The sequence below is a fragment of the Trematomus bernacchii genome, unplaced genomic scaffold (genome assembly GCF_902827165.1).
Source record: "Trematomus bernacchii unplaced genomic scaffold, fTreBer1.1, whole genome shotgun sequence".
NCBI classification, from domain to species: domain Eukaryota; kingdom Metazoa; phylum Chordata; class Actinopteri; order Perciformes; family Nototheniidae; genus Trematomus; species Trematomus bernacchii.
In genome coordinates this window covers 6,558,091-6,575,378 of record NW_022987705.1, presented here as the reverse complement: position 1 = coordinate 6,575,378, position 17,288 = coordinate 6,558,091, and the positions used below count along the sequence as shown (strand labels likewise).

Below are 17,288 nucleotides of genomic sequence, written 5' to 3'. Positions count from 1 at the left end.
GGAGCAAAAGGGCAGAAGAGGGGGCAGAAGAGGGGGCAGAGAGAGCAAAGGAGGCAGGAGGAAAGAGGGGAAGGGGGGAGGTGTAGGTGGCATGAGAGAAATAAAGAATGAGGCAAGGGGCGTGAGAGAGTGAGTGCGAGAGAGCAAACAGGCTCGTCAGAGGAATCAGTCAGGTGAAAGAGACAATCCCTCGCTCTTTATTTACTCTTCCTATTTCCAGGGCACGTCCCATGAGGCTTTCTCTTTAAATATTTGATGAACAATGTGCCCCCGGTTCACAGTGTTGACTTCACATTTGCAAGGTCCTAAGGTTCAAGGCTGTGTCACAAGACTCAAGAGAATACCCTTTTCTTGCCGCCCCCACAGTGCGATGAAATTAAATGCATACATGGTAAATAGTTATGCATTTTACAGAAGGGAATAAGGAGAGGCAGCTTTGACAGGAAGCCACCTAAGAGGTTTAAGATGCGTCCCAGCAAGGAGTCAGGGGTTTATACTTTTATGAACCTCCTTCCTCGGAAATATATTATTGAAGAAGGTTGTTCGCAGAGGCCAAGCCCTTTCACAGTCTTGATGATTTGTCTGCGCTATAATAGACGTTTCTGAAGAATGTGGGAGAATAAGGAGTCAGACAGTAACCCTGTAATTCGGAAAAGCCAACAAAACAGCTGTGGAAGTGGAGGGGCCTGCTGCAATCCTGCTTTTAACATTCTTACCCAGATCTGTCATTAAACATCCACTGTCACCTGGTTTTTCCGCCACTGTTGACAGAGAGCTGGCAGGTTCAGGATTTAATCGTTTTCTGTTGGTTTAGCTCGAGCTGTCTCAAGTTTGAGGTTGCGGCCTTATCGTCCTGGATTACAGATGCATGACTTTCAGAATGCTTTCTCTGTTGGAGAATTGTTCATGCTGAGTGCTGATAAGGAACAGAATCAGTGTGATACAAGAGACCTGCTGTTACTGTAGCTGGTGTGCTGCTGAAGCGGGACAGCTTCCATCTTTTGAACAATTATTTGACAGAGCGAGGATTTGAACAATCCACAAAGCAATAATTCAACTTCAAAGTGTGTTTGAGGCTATTTCTGCCAGCGTGAAACTTCACATGAAAGTTTTATTTTTAATCTTAAAATGCAAATTGTTTCATATATACATATTTGTTATCTTGACAAGGGCACTTGGATATACAATTTATAATTTGGACTTTGCTTTAAGTTGGGGCAAGGTTACACTTTGTATCATCTGTCAGTGACACAATAGTGTAGCTTCCAGTTTAAAATGCTAAATACACTGGCCTTCATTTGCATGTCATTAATTACATCAAAACATTTTTTTTGTTTGCTTGTCATTTCCCTTCTTGTTTCTTTTGAGGCTGACAGGGTTTTAGCATATTGGCACACATTTATATATTTATTTCTTTTTTGTTCTTCTTTGTCCGGCCATGATTTTCACCTGTTTTATAACCTGACACTCCAAAAAACTAAAGTCACTTTCCTGTTACAGCTGATATTGATGACCTGAAGATCTGCTATGTCTTACGGACTGAAGAAAATGTCACATCTGATGTCTTCCAGTTCTCCGTTGAGGATAACGGTAAGATTTTACAATTGCTTTTCATTTGAATTCAGCCACTTTGCTTCTGCACTGAGACTTGACATGGTAGGAGCAGAAAGGTCCTGAATGTTTTGCCAAATAACATTTTAACAAAATGTTGAAAGGTGCAAACTGGCTCAGGTGTTTAAACCTGTCATGTTTTGCATATGGTGAGGTCTCTCTAACCTTTAGACTCCTCTCTTCAGGTGACTCTGTATTTCTCCTCTTCTCTCCGAGTGTAGACACTTATTATCACGGTTCAGAGAATCTCACTTTCACAATTAAATACCAACTTTTAATCAGCCAAATTTTATAATTGGTTCCTGGCATTTTTCCAACAGTTCAGTAAAGAATATTTTGTATTCATAATGTTTTTTTACAAGTAATCACTGGGCCAATGAAGCCTTTTCTATCAGCTTCGGATTCACAAGTTGACTGATATTTGCACCGACTTCCTTTCATTCACATTTTTCTTATAAAGTGATCTACAATTCAGAGCATCAGTGCAGTTGGGGGTCACAATATCAATCTTTCACAAATCTTAGAGCGACAGAAGCCCATTGTCTGTAACGTTGCTCTGCACATGTTGCTGCATCATATAATATAACTGAAGAACTGATGAGGCTCACAGGTTTATTAAAGATCAAAGATAGGAAAGCTTTTTTTTGAGGTGTCAAGATTTACACACATCACTCACTGTTTCATGATTTAACATGACTGCCGGTGTCATTTGTAAACATGGCTGGACAATATGTTGAGTAGCGTTACTGGAAAGGCTGATGTCTCCAAAAACATTTAGTAAAATATTAAAGATTTGGAAAGGAAGTGTTTTGTTGCTCAGACCAAACTCTACCTTCAAATAGTATTTGAACAATTTGTCTACAGAGGGTTAGGACAACTTTAACATAGTGCAATGAGCACTTTCAGTAAGAAAACAAATACCAACGTGCTAATTTGAGTTGCATAATGTCCGTGATTCACTTCCTGATTTATGCCTATAAAATGGCCTCTTTAAATTCTATACATTTTGTTCTATATGTTCACTTTGCAATTTGCATGAAATTACAGTCGATTGACTCAGACGACAACCACTTAGGCAATCAGCAACCAGACCGGGAGTCCCGTGTTGGAAATATCTGCATGTGAAGGAAAGTTTAAGAGTGGGTTGCTTATGATCTGAATTGCCAATTATTTGAAAACTTCCAAAGAAATATGAATGTCTAGATTTCATATTAAAAGAATAGAATAAGCACAATGAATCTTTATATAGAACCTTCACATTGTGGTTTAGGTCGAACAATCATCAACTTATGGGCTTAGATTGTATCGGCTTCTGCCTTACTCAATAATTGAGTAGTGCGACAACCCAAAATCAAATGTTCTCTCCGTATTGCACAAGAACCATTTTTGAACTAAGTGAACTAATGGTTTTGTGAATAAGGTTTAGACAAATTGTTCCTTCTGTGATGATTATGCACTTACTGTCCGCTCAGTTATGCACTTGAAAGGAGAAACATTGACTAATTGATTGTCTATGTTTCCGTAAAGTTCTTTTTTTCCTTCTATTTCCTCTGCTCTTGGCTTAAATAAAAAAGGCCCACAGCTTTTTAAATGAACACTGAAGTACATGAGTCAATCAATGCGAACAGAATAGTGGATCCACTTGGACTTCTTTTTCTCGCAGGAGAGTCGGTTTTAAAGATTCCGATTATATAATTTGCAAAGGAAGGTTTAAACAACACGTTGTTAACATTTGATTAAAATGCAGATGTTGTGAATCACAGCAGCACATACTGTACAACAAAGTGCTCTAAGTGTAAATGGACCATTCTGTGTCTACAAGCCATCGACTGGAAGTGAGCATTATATGTTACACTTAAATTCATGTAAGCAGGTTCATCAGAATCGGAATCAGAAATCCTTTATTAGTCCCACAGCGGGCACATTTACATTGTTACAGCAAAGGTATGCAATAATACAGAATATATTAATATATAGAAGAAAAGCACACATTAGTTATACTAGAATAAAAATAAAGACAAATAAGTAGGTAAGTACACATCCATGCATGGCTAAAAATTATGAGCAACTTCAGAACTTTTTGACATATGTAATGTAAGGTTGAGACATTATAAAAATGTGTAAACAAATCCACATATTGCTCAGTATTTCAGAAAAGTCTCTATATTGCACATTGCCGTTTTATTGCACAAGATCTCAACAGTCTGTATTGTGTGTGTGTGTGGGGGGGGTCTACCAGGGGCTGTGGTGGTTGTCAGTCTGACCGCTGCAGGAAGGAAGGACCTGCGGTATCTCTCCGTGAGACACCACAGGTGAAACAGCCTGTCACATCTATATATATAAATATATATGATAAAGATGTGTTAAAGCCAGATGTGTGCTGGAACACACTCACGCAAACAATCCCACACATGCATGCACAGCAGAGGGGAAGCCGTAGGCTAAGGGGCGGTCATGCCTCCAGCACAAGAGGTGTTTGATATTTAAGAGCCCAGCCAGCATTATGGGTAATGAGAGCCCGGGGCGTCTGAGCTGGGCAGAGCTCTAAGGCAGCCACTGGTAATTACATGGCCCTATTACAAGCCCATCTACGGCAGGAAGCTCCTTCTGTCACAGGTTCGCAGACATCACAATAGTTAGCTGTAATGGACTGCAACGTGGCTTGTTTCCAAGACTACTCTTCGACCGTGGGGTGTTCAGATGACAGAGATAATGATCTGATCACAGAGAACATTTTCAGATCAGAGACAAAATGTTCAGGTCACACAGAAAATGTTCAGATCACAGAGAAAATGTCAGAAAACAACCTGATTACAATTAGGAAAATATGAACTTAATATTTACTGTTGGTAGATCTGACAATGTCAAAATTGTGTTCTTAAACAAATAAAACAAAGAAAGAAAGTAAAAAATTGGATTTGAAAAGCTGGAACTGGAGAATGTTTGATATTTCTTTACTAGTAAATAAACTAATTCAACAAACAATCAATCATCCCAATAGTTATCACAATAGGTGGCCATTGATTGTTCGAAATGAACGGACTTGATGTAATTGTTTAGTTCCACTCAGAGAATCAGTTCATAAAAACGACAAAAACAAACATTTTCACACTACCCTAGTATTACAGGTAGCTTTAGTTATTTTTGTCCAAATGTTGAGATATCTATATAAAGGGCAATAAGACTGCTACTTATACAGCTAGAGGTATATTTTAGAATTCTCTTTTTCATGTAGTTACAATGGAAGAGATGCTTTATGTATTCACACACAGAAAGATATTTTCTGAGAACGAAGTACCTGCTGAATAAGACCAGCGTGCCTCTTCTCGACCTCTGCTCATCTTGGCAATTCTTCCTGTACGTTTCTTCTCCCACTGCAAACGAGGTTGACTCCTACAATAGGTTCCTTTCATCCCCCTTCACCCCTCCTCGCACATGAGCAACCCCGGCATACCACTGCTTTATCTAGAGTTACAATACATCCCCTTAAAAGATCCCCTGCAGCTCCTGTATCCCTATTTTTTTTCTTCCACCTTTCACGCGGCACACATTACGGTGTATACATTTGTTGGGCTTGCAAATATGTGTTGAATATAACAAAACACTTTGCATAAAATGTCACTCACTTGTCGGTGCATCGCCGCATACTACGCTGCAAGGGCACTAGGTATTTATCTCCAGTTTTGTTGTGCATGATGTGTGCCTTGCTGTTGATCTGTAATGTCACTGTGACTTTTTTCTCCTCTCTTCAAAAGTGCTTTTCCTCCCATGAAAGCAGTGGCAACACTTCCGATGACATGACCTCCTCATGCTGCCCTCTTCTCTGTTTGAATGATAAGCGTAGCAAATTATTTATAAGCATGCGGACCCTCTTTTTCCAATAGAGGAAAGAAATCAGTCACTGAAAAATAAATAAATGAGTCCATTTCAAACTGCTTCCATAATTACTTTAAAACTCTTTAACTCAACAACTGAATGACAGAGTCTTATTACGTCTTGGCTCAGAAGTTTGAAGTCACCCACGAACACACCGAATGTAAATGGGATAATCTGGTTTTAGATTGCTGGATTTCATGGAATTAAAAAAAAGCTCTATTTAATTTATTTCCATTGAACTTTTCCTCAATCCTCTTTAAAGCATCTCACCTGTCTGGAAGGTGAAATAATGGAAAACACAAACAGGCACAGGCTTGAACTGTCATCACGGCCACACATGGAGGATAATCCATTGACCTTTTTGATTGTTGTCAACCTGTCCAGCAAAGTTTAGTAATCAGGGCAGAAATGCAAGGTAACATCAGCATGCGGCACAGACTAACACACGCTAACACGTCCCCTGGCTTTAGGGGAGGATTTTCTTTATCTGTCTGCGTTCAGGAATTTACTGTCACTCACTTCTCCAGAGGCCGAACTCTCCTATCTTCATCCTCTTCATCTCTCCTTTCTCACACTCGTAGTCTTAGATCTCGTTGGTTGTCTCCTATTATTTTACTCCTCTAAGCACCCTTGTTCATTATATATTTGATTCTCTAGTGTCATTGTGCTCTGTCTCACCGCCTATCAATGTCCTCTTTTTCTCTCGACGCACAGTATTTTGCCATCCTGTCTCGCTGAGTTTAATCTCAAAGTATGCTTCAGTTTATTATGCCGAGTTTCGACTCTGTCTCAGGCATCAGGATTTGGTTTTACTGTCACACCCTTGCTGTCTTTTCCTGCTGCCTGTTCCCGCCTGCCGTGTTTGTCTGTCAGCCTTGGCGCTGATGGATCTCTCTGTTGTCGGATTACAGCACATTCTGCAGTTGCGAATGTCGCGCGCGATGATCTGCATCTCATTAGAGCGTTGAAATGAGACTGTGAGACTTGTTGAGGAGATTTTTCATCATGCTAATCGCCTTTGATTCTATGTCTCTATGCTTGACAGCCGACGCTCACCGTGTAAACACACAAGCATGACCAAACACCATCTAATCTCTAGAATAAACAAAAAGCTGCATCTTTTTTACACTTATTCTTCAACTGAAATGTTCTCATTTACATTTTTACTATGAGAATACATTTTTCAGGACTATAAGCATTGTGTTTTCTCATCTTTAGGCCCTCAGGATACCTTTTTTCACACAGTTATTACGTTTTTTTAATTCAAATGTTCACCCTGTCCATCCTTATTATATGGTGTTTGATTTTCTATATACAAACTGTTGCTTACATCAAGTCTTGTTCCGTTTTTACAGCCTTTGCAAGTCATTCTTACCGTCTGCTATTACATTTTTAATGTGTCTTAATTGACCTTTCATTTTGTATTAAGTCACATTACCAAAACAATGTGAATCGATACTTTATTACTGCGCTCTCATTGCAATTTAAAAATGCACAGTACTTCGTAGCTGTTGTAAACGCTTTATACTTTGTAATTTGAAACCCCTACAATAAAAAAACATATAATTGAATTAAAAATGTGTATTTTCCAGAAAAATCTATTGTAGTTATGAGATATGGAGGAGATAATAGAGGGAAATTAGAGCATGGGAAGGAGAAACCAGATACTTCAAATCTAGTTTATCGTCTCTGTGCTCAGACAGTTTGCTCTCAGGAGTTAAAAATTAAACGCATCCCTCTGTTAAATATTATATTGGTGGCATGGGGAGACTTGAAGCTGGAGTGATAGGCGGGCTGGAGTTCTGTCTCTGTGATGAGCACCAAAAATCCTGCAGGAGAACAATTGCTTTTAGGTGTTATCTTATCATTCATCTAAAACACAGCACACACACACAGACATGCAAGCGTCTACACACTGACACAGGAACGAATGCACAACTGCAGACGCACGCATACACCTCAGGGTCCACCATGTCTTTGTCCCCAAGCCTTCTCCCTTCAAGCTATGCCCAGGGTCGTATTAGGCTGTCTTTTAGACATCAGTGAAAAAAACCTCGCGGTTATTAAGTGCATCACAAAAACTTCAAAGGAGTGAGGATTCTCTGCCCCAGATGTCAGTTTCTCATGGTTTCATGTGCAAGGTCGCTTAAGGTGTTTCTAGTTATGCCTTGTGGCTATTGAATGTAAGGAGGAAACATTATTCTGTTCCACGCAACTTTTATCTCTTTAAGGTGGGCGATGGAGGTAATTTATGTCCCCTTCACTTCCTTGTGTTGCCCACAGGCACACACACACACACGCATACAGTATACAGTGTACAATACTCCTACACCAGATCTGCTCTTCCATTTGGTTTGACATCATGTGGAGATATTGATCAAATGCAGTGAGTAGTGGAAATAATTACCAACAAATACACCTAAAGCAGCAATCCCGACAGTCAAGATGTACTTGATCCTGGTAAATTAACAACAAAGAAAGCTCACACGCGCTGGCTTCAACTTACCCTCGATTTGAGCAGCATTTGTAATACTCGTGTTCGCCCAGGGCCATGAATTCCTGGTCAGCCCACTGATATCTCACCACACCTCAGGAGATTTCCACCATCATGCTGATTGCCTTGGGCTAAGTACAAATGTAGTGGGACACACACATATATACACACAGATACCAGATAAGGCTTCTGCTAAAAGACCTTTCAAATTACCTGCTTTTTCAGTATGATTCAAGCATGGCCTCACACTCTTTATATATAAGAAACAGCTGAGTGCAGAACCAATCACATTCTTTAAATACTCTTTGCCACCAGTTGCTCACACTCTAAGCCTCCTAACGTTTGTTCTGTGTCTGCCATGCGTCTGTCAGGATAAAATGACGGCTATTAATAATTCCTTAAGGGGAGTAAGATAGTTGTATTTTGTAAACCATCACAATTTATTTTGAAAGGTACTTTTGTCAGATGGATAGTCAATGGGCTTCTATAAAAACACAACTGGTTATCTTGTTTAACAGAAAGAGTGTTGCAGTGCCTTTTCCTTTCTAAAAATGTGCATGTTGCCAACTGAATAAATAGCAGATTTAGCGATTGCTTTCTGGCCTATGTTTCTCGAAAGCTTTCCATGGTGCGAGAGATCATCGGGTTTGTTGGTTGCCAGTTGCAGTGGGAGTTGGGGACTCGCATACAAAGGAGTGCAGAAGGCAGATGGAGAAGTAACAGTGAGGGAAGGGCCACACCGCCAGCAGCAGTATAAATGAACCGAACAGCAGACGGCATCGCCTTGCTGTGAAAAATGTCCTTTGATTTTTGGTGTGAAGTCCCAGACATGCAGTTCTGAACCTTGAGAAAGTCAAGACCGCCCTTAAAATAAGAGCTTAACCTCTCATTTCTGTCAAATAAATAATTAAGTAAGTAAGAAAACGTAATTTATTTATCCGGTGGTGTTTTTCGTAATGTAATTTGAGCACATTAGAGTACATGTGTCAGCTATCTCTGCGATCAAGAGCACACAAGTCTCAAAGAAAAGGGACTTATTCAAGGATAGGCACCCTCTCCCCACACTTTAAAACCCTCTTAACACATCCCCTTATTAATAACAATGACAGACAATGTGTGTGCTACACATTAATGTGAGTTATGCTTATTGGAAAATTGGTTGTTAAAGACTTTGAAAAAGCATCTTGCCGAAGATTTAATGTGGTAATTTTGAAATTGCGGGCGCACTCCAGTTACAGAGTGGCTGCTTTGTCCATATTCTTGTGCCTGGCAGTGGCCATTGACAGACTGTATAATGAATTTCTTGCCTTTCAGTCTGATTTCTTTATCATCCAAAGAAGGAAATAAGTTGGCTGTTACATAAATCATAAACTAATTGGCAGTGTATTGTGTAAAACATCAAGTTGCCACGCTTCACTTAATGAAATACTTTTACCTCCAAATGCCCAGAGCTGCAAATGCCATTAACCTGTTAAGCCCGAGAGACCCCGGTACCGGGGCCCTCCAGCAACATCTTGCAGGAAACAGTGTCTGAGGGCATGTTCATTTAATAAACTATGAATGTTTTATATCCATGTAACGGGAAGAAACTCATCTATCTATCTATCATTTTTATATATTTTTTTTCTTTAAAAAAAAAAACCCCACAATGCTAACGCTCAGCCTCTGAATTAGCAACGAGTGAAAAAAGCTAACAGATTACTGCACCGAAATTCACTCATAAAACCTTATTATTTATCTTTTCTGCACATCCAACACATCGATTCACATCGTGAGATGACACAGAATCGATGGGTACATACATTATCACTCTATGATACGAACTCGCGACTTTATAAACAAAAACAGACATCAAAACATGTGGCGCTAGGTAGCTAAAAACGCTAACATGGTTTACCTGTGTCGTAGTCTGGTCAAAAGTGGTCTTCAATGGCATTAAAACGATAAAAACGCTGCTGAAGTTAATCCATAGGTTAATCCAATGTGTCTGTGTCCCTTTGAAATGATTTCTGATAATCCATAAGCTTTTCCGTTTCCAGATGTCAGAGCTAGAGATAGGTTCGCTCTGATGCAAAACTGCATGCGCGAAGCCTTCACCTTTTTTTTTTACCATGTGTGTGAGTGGGGAAATCCCCCTTCGATTTTATTGGCTCTAACGGTCAGAAAGAGATGTCAATCACCAAAATCAACCAATGGGTTCCAGAGAAACGGTAAAACCCCCATTTCCACCCAAATCACCTCAGAGGTGGAGTTTATTTTGCTAAACCTCTCTAAAAAGGTAAAATGTCACTTGTTTTGCATCAATCTTGATACAGGGTACTTATTATATGTTGTACTTTGGATTCCTAAAGCTTTTAGTCTACCTTACCATCATCCAAGGGTAGTTTTCACTATAAGTAAAAAAGAATTTTTGGACGGACACTATAATTTACAGTTTTTTACTATGTTCAATCTGAATTTTCTTTAAAATAAAAAACATCTATATTGATTCTGACTTTTCTACATCCAACTCACAGGTTTATCATTACTTTGAGAAAAAAGATTATTAATTTAACCCTTTTAGAAGGGAAGATATGGTAATTTGTTCTGGGAATGTCATTTTCGAGCCTGAGACCTGACAAACAGGCTCAGGGCTAAACACGTTAAAGTGGTTGAAATGGTGATTTTGTTGGATGGTGTAATATTTGTGGTTACATGCTAAAAACCTAATATGGAGCTTACTAAGCTTTACCATCTACTCTCATGCAAACTCACACAGGCTTGGCAGACATGTGACTCATTCTCAAGTTAGCATAAGATCAATAATGTGTTTTCAGATTCTGCTTTAGAAAATCAAAAAGGACTTTCAACCTCACTTTGGCAAACACTCATTAACATCTCTTGACATCACATAGCCTCAAGTTTTCGACTTGAAAGGCTCGAGCCTCTACCTGAGGGTGAGAGTCTTTGCCAGCCTTTTCAGACAGATAGCAGATACTAAGATCTACAGTACAGTATGTGAAGGTCTGTAGGACTTGTTTTTATGTGCTTTTGAATGAATGATTGTATCTTCGTGTAGTGTTTCTCCTAGGGATAAAGTATCTATATATATCTTTTAAAAGAGAAGGTTACAGAGAAAGGTTTGCTTCACTGTGGGAGAAGAGCCTACTGTACATTGCTCTTTTTGTAAAAGTCTATTTTATTAACAGGAAATTTAAGTTGCTTTTTGAGTTTATTTAGTGGGAATGCTGACACAGCATTCCAACTATCTGTTATGCTACGCACAAAATTCTTTATTATTTTGTTATTTTGCACTGCTTCTTCTCCCACATTGAACATCGCAGAAACTCTCTTCAAACATCAAAACGTTCAGCTCGGTCGGAAATCAATGGCTATTACTTTTATCATTCATAACTTTCATTATTCCAGAGATACATCCCATCATACATCCCATTTTTAACATGGAAGTCAATGGAGAAACTCTTCAGACTTGAACAATCTTCATGCAACTTCAACTGCTAACTGCTCCTTCATACTTTCACTCAGAAACCTCATTCCAACTTTAAAATGTCACACATCTTTCTGACATTATTCGTGTAACACAACTTTTAAATCTGATTCTTACTTTTACAGATATTAAACATTGTTCAGACCTTGGTAAAGAGGCCTTCTTCAGATTTTAGAGTGCGTGATGTCTCAGCTAGAGTGGAGGACAGATTTAATTTTGCCTTCATATTTTCTTTTAAACCTGCCATAATTCCCAAACCCTACATTCCTGAGACATAATTTTTCATGACAAACGTAGGAAAACATCTCGTAGCTTGAAAGATAAAAGAAAATTAAGCAAAATAATTAAACAAAATGTCTCTTGAGGGCATGAAGTGACAAAAACTTTCAACATGTCTCCATTAAAACCCATTGTAAATTCAGCCTCACCTTTCCCCACCACAGCAGCCGCACACCTTTAGTTCATCTGCCAAAAAGGCCACATTATTAACCCAAAAGTACACAAAAAGTACACTTCAGATGCTCAAGTTCCTTGACATGCTTCACGCTTTGAAATTTCACCGATATCTGTTACGGTTCTTCAACAAAACGTTCACATGTAACAGTTTTATCTCTCATTCAGAACAATGAAAATGCTTTCCTCTCACTAATCACCATGGAAACCTTTGATCTCTGGACACGTCGTTAGCTCAAATATACAAACCAAAAAACCACAAACCACAAAACACCTGTGTCATGGAACACGATGATGTCATAACTCCAATTGACATAATTAGAGCAGCAGACTAATGACGTGGTCACTGGAGTTTAACAGACTGTCTCAGCCTATTATTTTCCGTCCGATGGAGACTTCATACTGACTTCAACATGTTCCACATATTTTAGACATTATTGGTGACGTATGCTTTTAGTTCTAAAGTTTTCAGTTCAAATATTCTGCTGCTTTTTCATGCATTTAGACTTTTATTTTCTTGTTCTTATTTCACATTCAAGTCCCCTCTATTCATGAACCCTTTAAAGTACTCAGCCACACCACTTATATACCACGTGCGACTGTTGCTATGTCAGTTAATCTTTCAAATACAAGGTTGCTTGTTTGATTCAAGCTCTTGTAGTCAATATGTCAAGGTATTTATCCCTAACATTTTATCAGCTAACTAATGACACACACTCAGAGGATCTTTATAAACGTTTTAAGTATTGCACATCTTTAAACATGACTCTTATAAATCACTTTTAAAACCAGCGATGCACTACAGTGTCAGCTTTTCTAAAATAGAAACTTCAATGTTCACATCTTTCTAAATGATTCTACTTTTCAATGACCTACAAATAATCCTAATAATAATCCCATTTTCAATCTTCCAACTGTTGATATTTTTTGGTCAATTAAAGGTGGGGTAGGTCATTTTGGAGAAACCAGCTCGAGTGCGCTAGAATTTGAAAATACACAGCTGGAAAAAATCTGCCACTTCCTTACAGAGCCCCTCCTCCAACACACACGAACGCGCATATGACCAATGAGGGCATGAGATAAATTTGTGCACGAGATGGAAGGCTGACAGGCAGGTAGGCCATCCAGTTATTTTAGCCGGGCCGGCTAAAATGATTGGTTGTGCTTTTTACAGTACTATGGCTTCCAGAGATGACATTTTTTAATGGATTTTTTGTCAAAGCACTTAAGATATTCATTGCTATCGGGATGTTAAGAGCATTCCATGGAATATAAAAAAAAGTGTATCTCGAGCCGGTTTCTCAAACTTACCTACCCCACCTTTAACAAACCTGTTACAAATGTGTTGTTCAACAAATTTGAGCCTTTGCCACATTTATTTGATCACCATGGAAACCTTTGATCTCTGGACACGTCGTTAGCTCAAATATAAACACCTGTGTCATGGAACACGATGATGTCATAACTCCAACTGACATGCTCAGAGCAGCAGACTTCAGATAATGGTTAATGGTCCTGCCCTCAACAGCTCTACGTCAATTATGGGGTGTCATCATATGCCGTTTCCATGGAAACGCATCCCTCGCCATAAAACACGATGTCGCTGTAACTCCAATGGACACGGTCCGATCGTCCCCCAAACTTCGCTTGTATATCACCGGTCCATGCCTCAACAGCTTTATGCCAAATCTGAGATCTCACCATAGGCTGTTGCCATGGAAACGCATCCCTCGCCATAAAACACGATGTCGCTTTAGCTCCAATGGACACGGTCCGGTCGTCCCACAATCTTCACCTGTATATCACCTCTCCATGCCTCAACAGCTCTACGTCAAATCTGACATCTCACCATATGCCGTTTCCATGGAATCCATCCCTCCCTCGCCATAAAACACGATGTTGTCGTAACGCCTATGAAAAGGGTCAAAACAGCACCACACTTCAGATAATGGTTAACGGTCCAGCCCTCAACAGCTCTACGTCAATTATGGGGTTTCATCATATGCCGTTTCCATGGAAATGCATCCCTCGCCATAAAAGACGATGTTGCTATAACTCCTATGAAAATGTTCAAAAAGTGCTCAAACTTCACATGTGTGCTAACAGTCCAGCCGTGAAGACATCTACGGGACAGTTTTGAGATTTCTTCAAATGCCGTTGCCATGGCAACACAATGCTCGCCTTGAAACACGGTTTTCTCATAACTTCAGTGAAAATGCTCCAAATGGCCCAAAACTTCACAGGTTTGGTAACGATGCAGCCATCAACGCATCTAAGCGTATTATGGGATGTCATCAAATGCCGTTGGCATGGCGACAGATCATTCACCATCAAGTTAGTTCAAAAGTTTGCAGTTCAAATATTCTGCTGCTTTTCCAAGCCTTTTTACTTTCTTTTCTTCCCTCATCACACATTCAAGCCCCCAGTGTTCATGTATCATTTCAATCTAAATTATTCACTTTCTTCTTACACATTACATTTCAGCATAGCAGTTTAGCGTCAGCTTTTCAGCATAAAGCATTCCCACTAGCAATTTCTTCAGGAATTGCATTCTCTAGTTGATAACTGCTTTGCAAAGTTTGATTTTGGTTGTACAAAAAGATGTCTGTGTCAAGGCTAATGTCTTTGTAAATGAATGCCAGTCGAGCAGCAGCATTATAATTCATTTCGAGTTGTGTTTCTGGACACTTAAGGAATAATTCAATATATTTGGATGGTAACCTTGCTCATTTTTAATGAACTATTGGGTAAAACACCAAACAGTGCTGGGAAGGTAGCAAATGGTGGATTTATCAGAGTTTTTTTTGCTGAATGGGAGGTTTAATGAGAGCATTTTGATTGATCAATACAGTCATTTGTTGGCCTAAAATAAAAGCTAAAGAAAAATACTAAGTTAATCTTGCTTGACCATATGTTTGAGACTCTAGGCTCAGCTATTATATATTAAAGTGCTTACCATTAAATGTGACATCCCTTTTGACTGTCATCTTTTATAATAATTTATAAAAAATACAAAACAGGACAGCTGTCAGTGTAAGGAATGCGTGGAAAGGGTAGGACCCAAATGCAGATTACAAAACAAAGTAACAAGGTCTAGAAACAAAAACGAGCTTTATTCTAAAAGCTGAACAATAGCATGGCATGACACACATAGGTTCTACAGAAACTGACCGTGACCAACATGGTGGGAGACAGGAGAAACAAACAATGAACCGACAAGGCACACAGGGGAAGACAAGACTAAATACAGAGAGGGGTAATCACAAGACGAGACACAGCTGGGGTAAGGGAGGCAGAAACACAAGGGCAACAGGTGAACACAATCAAACACACCAAGGAAACTAAGACAGGAAGGCAAACACAGGAAGAAGGAACAGAGAAGACACAAGGAGGAAAACATTTCAAAACAAAACAGGAAACCAGAGACAGAAAAAGACAAGACAAAACACAACACAGACAGATCGTGACATAACCCCCCCCCTCAAGGGACGGATCCCAGACGTCCCAAAAAACATAGTCCAACATTTCCAAAAGGGTGGGTGGAGGGGGTCCGGTGGACGGGCCCGGAAGGGGTCCCGGGCGGACGGCCCGGGGGCAAGGCAGAGTCCAAAAAGGGGCGAAGGCCACAGCGGGCGAACTCAGGGGGCCGGGCATGAGAGCAAAGGCAGCGGCTCTCAGGGGACCGGGCTCGAGGGCGAAGGCAGCGGCTGGAAGAATCAGGAGGCCGAGCCCGAGGGCGAAGACCGCGGCTGGAGAACTCAGGAGGCCGGGCTCGAGGGCGAAGACTGCGGCACTCAGGGGGCCGGGCTCGAGGGCGAAGGCAGCGGCTGGAAGAATCAGGAGGCCGAGCCCGAGGGCGAAGACCGCGGCTGGAGAACTCAGGAGGCCGGGCTCGAGGGCGAAGACTGCGGCTCTCAGGAGACCGGGCTCGAGGGCGAAGGCAGCGGCTGGAAGAATCAGGAAGCCGAGCCCGAGGGCGAAGACCGCGGCTGGAGAACTCAGGAGGCCGGGCTCAAGGGCGAAGACTGCGGCACTCAGGGGGCCGGGCTCGAGGGCGAACAAGAAGGCGGCGACGAGACAGCTCCGGAGTACGGGCAGGACCCAGTATCGGCCGGACAGGAACCAGAGCCGACGGGACAGGCGTAGACTGGGTCCTGAACATGACATGGGCTGGTGTCAATGGGACCCCGGATGGAGCAAGGGCTGGTGTCGACTGGACCCCCAACGGAACAGGACACAGAGTAGGCAGGACCCCCGGTGGAACAGGTGTCGGCGGGACCTCCAACAGGACAGGATCTGGTGTTGGCAGGAAACCCGGCGGAGCAGTAGTCGGCGGGACCCCCAACAGGACAGGATCTGGTGTTGGCAGGAAACCCGGCGGAGCAGTAGTCGGCGGGACCCCCAACGGGACAGGACATGGAGTTGGCAAGACCCCTGGCAGGAGAGTAGTCGGCGGGACCTCCAATGGGACAGGACATGGAGTTGGCAAGACCCCCGGCAGGAGAGTAGTCGGCGGGACCTCCAACATCACAGGACATAGGGTTGGCAGGACCCCCGGCAGAAGAGTAGTCGGCGGGACCTCCAACATCACAGGACATAGGGTTGGCAGGACCCCCGGCAGAAGAGTAGTCGGCGGGACCTCCAACGGTACAGGACATGGGGTAGGCGTCGGCCGTAGAGCCAACAGGACACGGGGGGCTGGCGTCGGCCGGAGAGCCAACAGGAGACGGGGTGCTGGAGTCGGCCGGACCACCGACAGGACACGAGGGGCTGGAGTGGGCCGAACCACTGACAAAACACGGGGGGCTGGCGTCGGCCGGAGAGCCAACAGGACACGAGGTGCTGGAGTCGGCCGGACCACCGACAGGACACGAGGGGCTGGAGTGGGCCGAACCACTGACAAAACACGGGGGGCTGGCGTCGGCCGGGGAGCCAGTACTGGAGCCGAAACTGAAGCCGGAACCATGGCTGCTGGGGCCGGAACCATGGCTGCTGGGGCCAGAACTGGGGCTGGAACCATGGCTTCTGGGACCAGACCTGGGGCTGAAACCATGGCTGCTGGGGCACGGGCTGGAATCCTGGCCCTGCGTCTCTTAGAGGCCTTTTGGAGACGCTGTGGACCTCCAACATCACAGTAGTCGGATCCCAGGAAAGGGTTAGAGGCTTGAGAAAAGCTTCCAGGAACACATGTAAAATGTTGTAGCCACTCAGGCAACAAACCCCTGAGCCCGGGCTTGCGAGCAACCTCCTGGCGTGCCTCCTTCAAAGCCGCCACTCTACCCCGTATAGATGTGGCGTCATACCAGGTATAAAAAATGTACTCCAGAGAGCACCCAAGACGTTCCGCCTGTAGCAACAAAAAATCAG

At 42.1% G+C, this 17,288-nt stretch overlaps 1 protein-coding gene across 2 annotated transcripts in view; it reads left to right on the top strand.

Annotated features, from left to right (window-relative positions):
• Nucleotides 1-17,288, top strand: part of LOC117490209 (FRAS1-related extracellular matrix protein 2-like) — a 62,525-nt gene that overhangs the window by 6,216 nt on the left and 39,021 nt on the right. For both annotated transcript variants that reach the window (XM_034139823.1, XM_034139824.1), the window contains exon 2: nucleotides 1,501-1,590. In XM_034139823.1, the coding sequence (XP_033995714.1) occupies nucleotides 1,501-1,590 (90 nt within the window). The remainder of the gene's footprint in view (nucleotides 1-1,500; nucleotides 1,591-17,288) is intronic.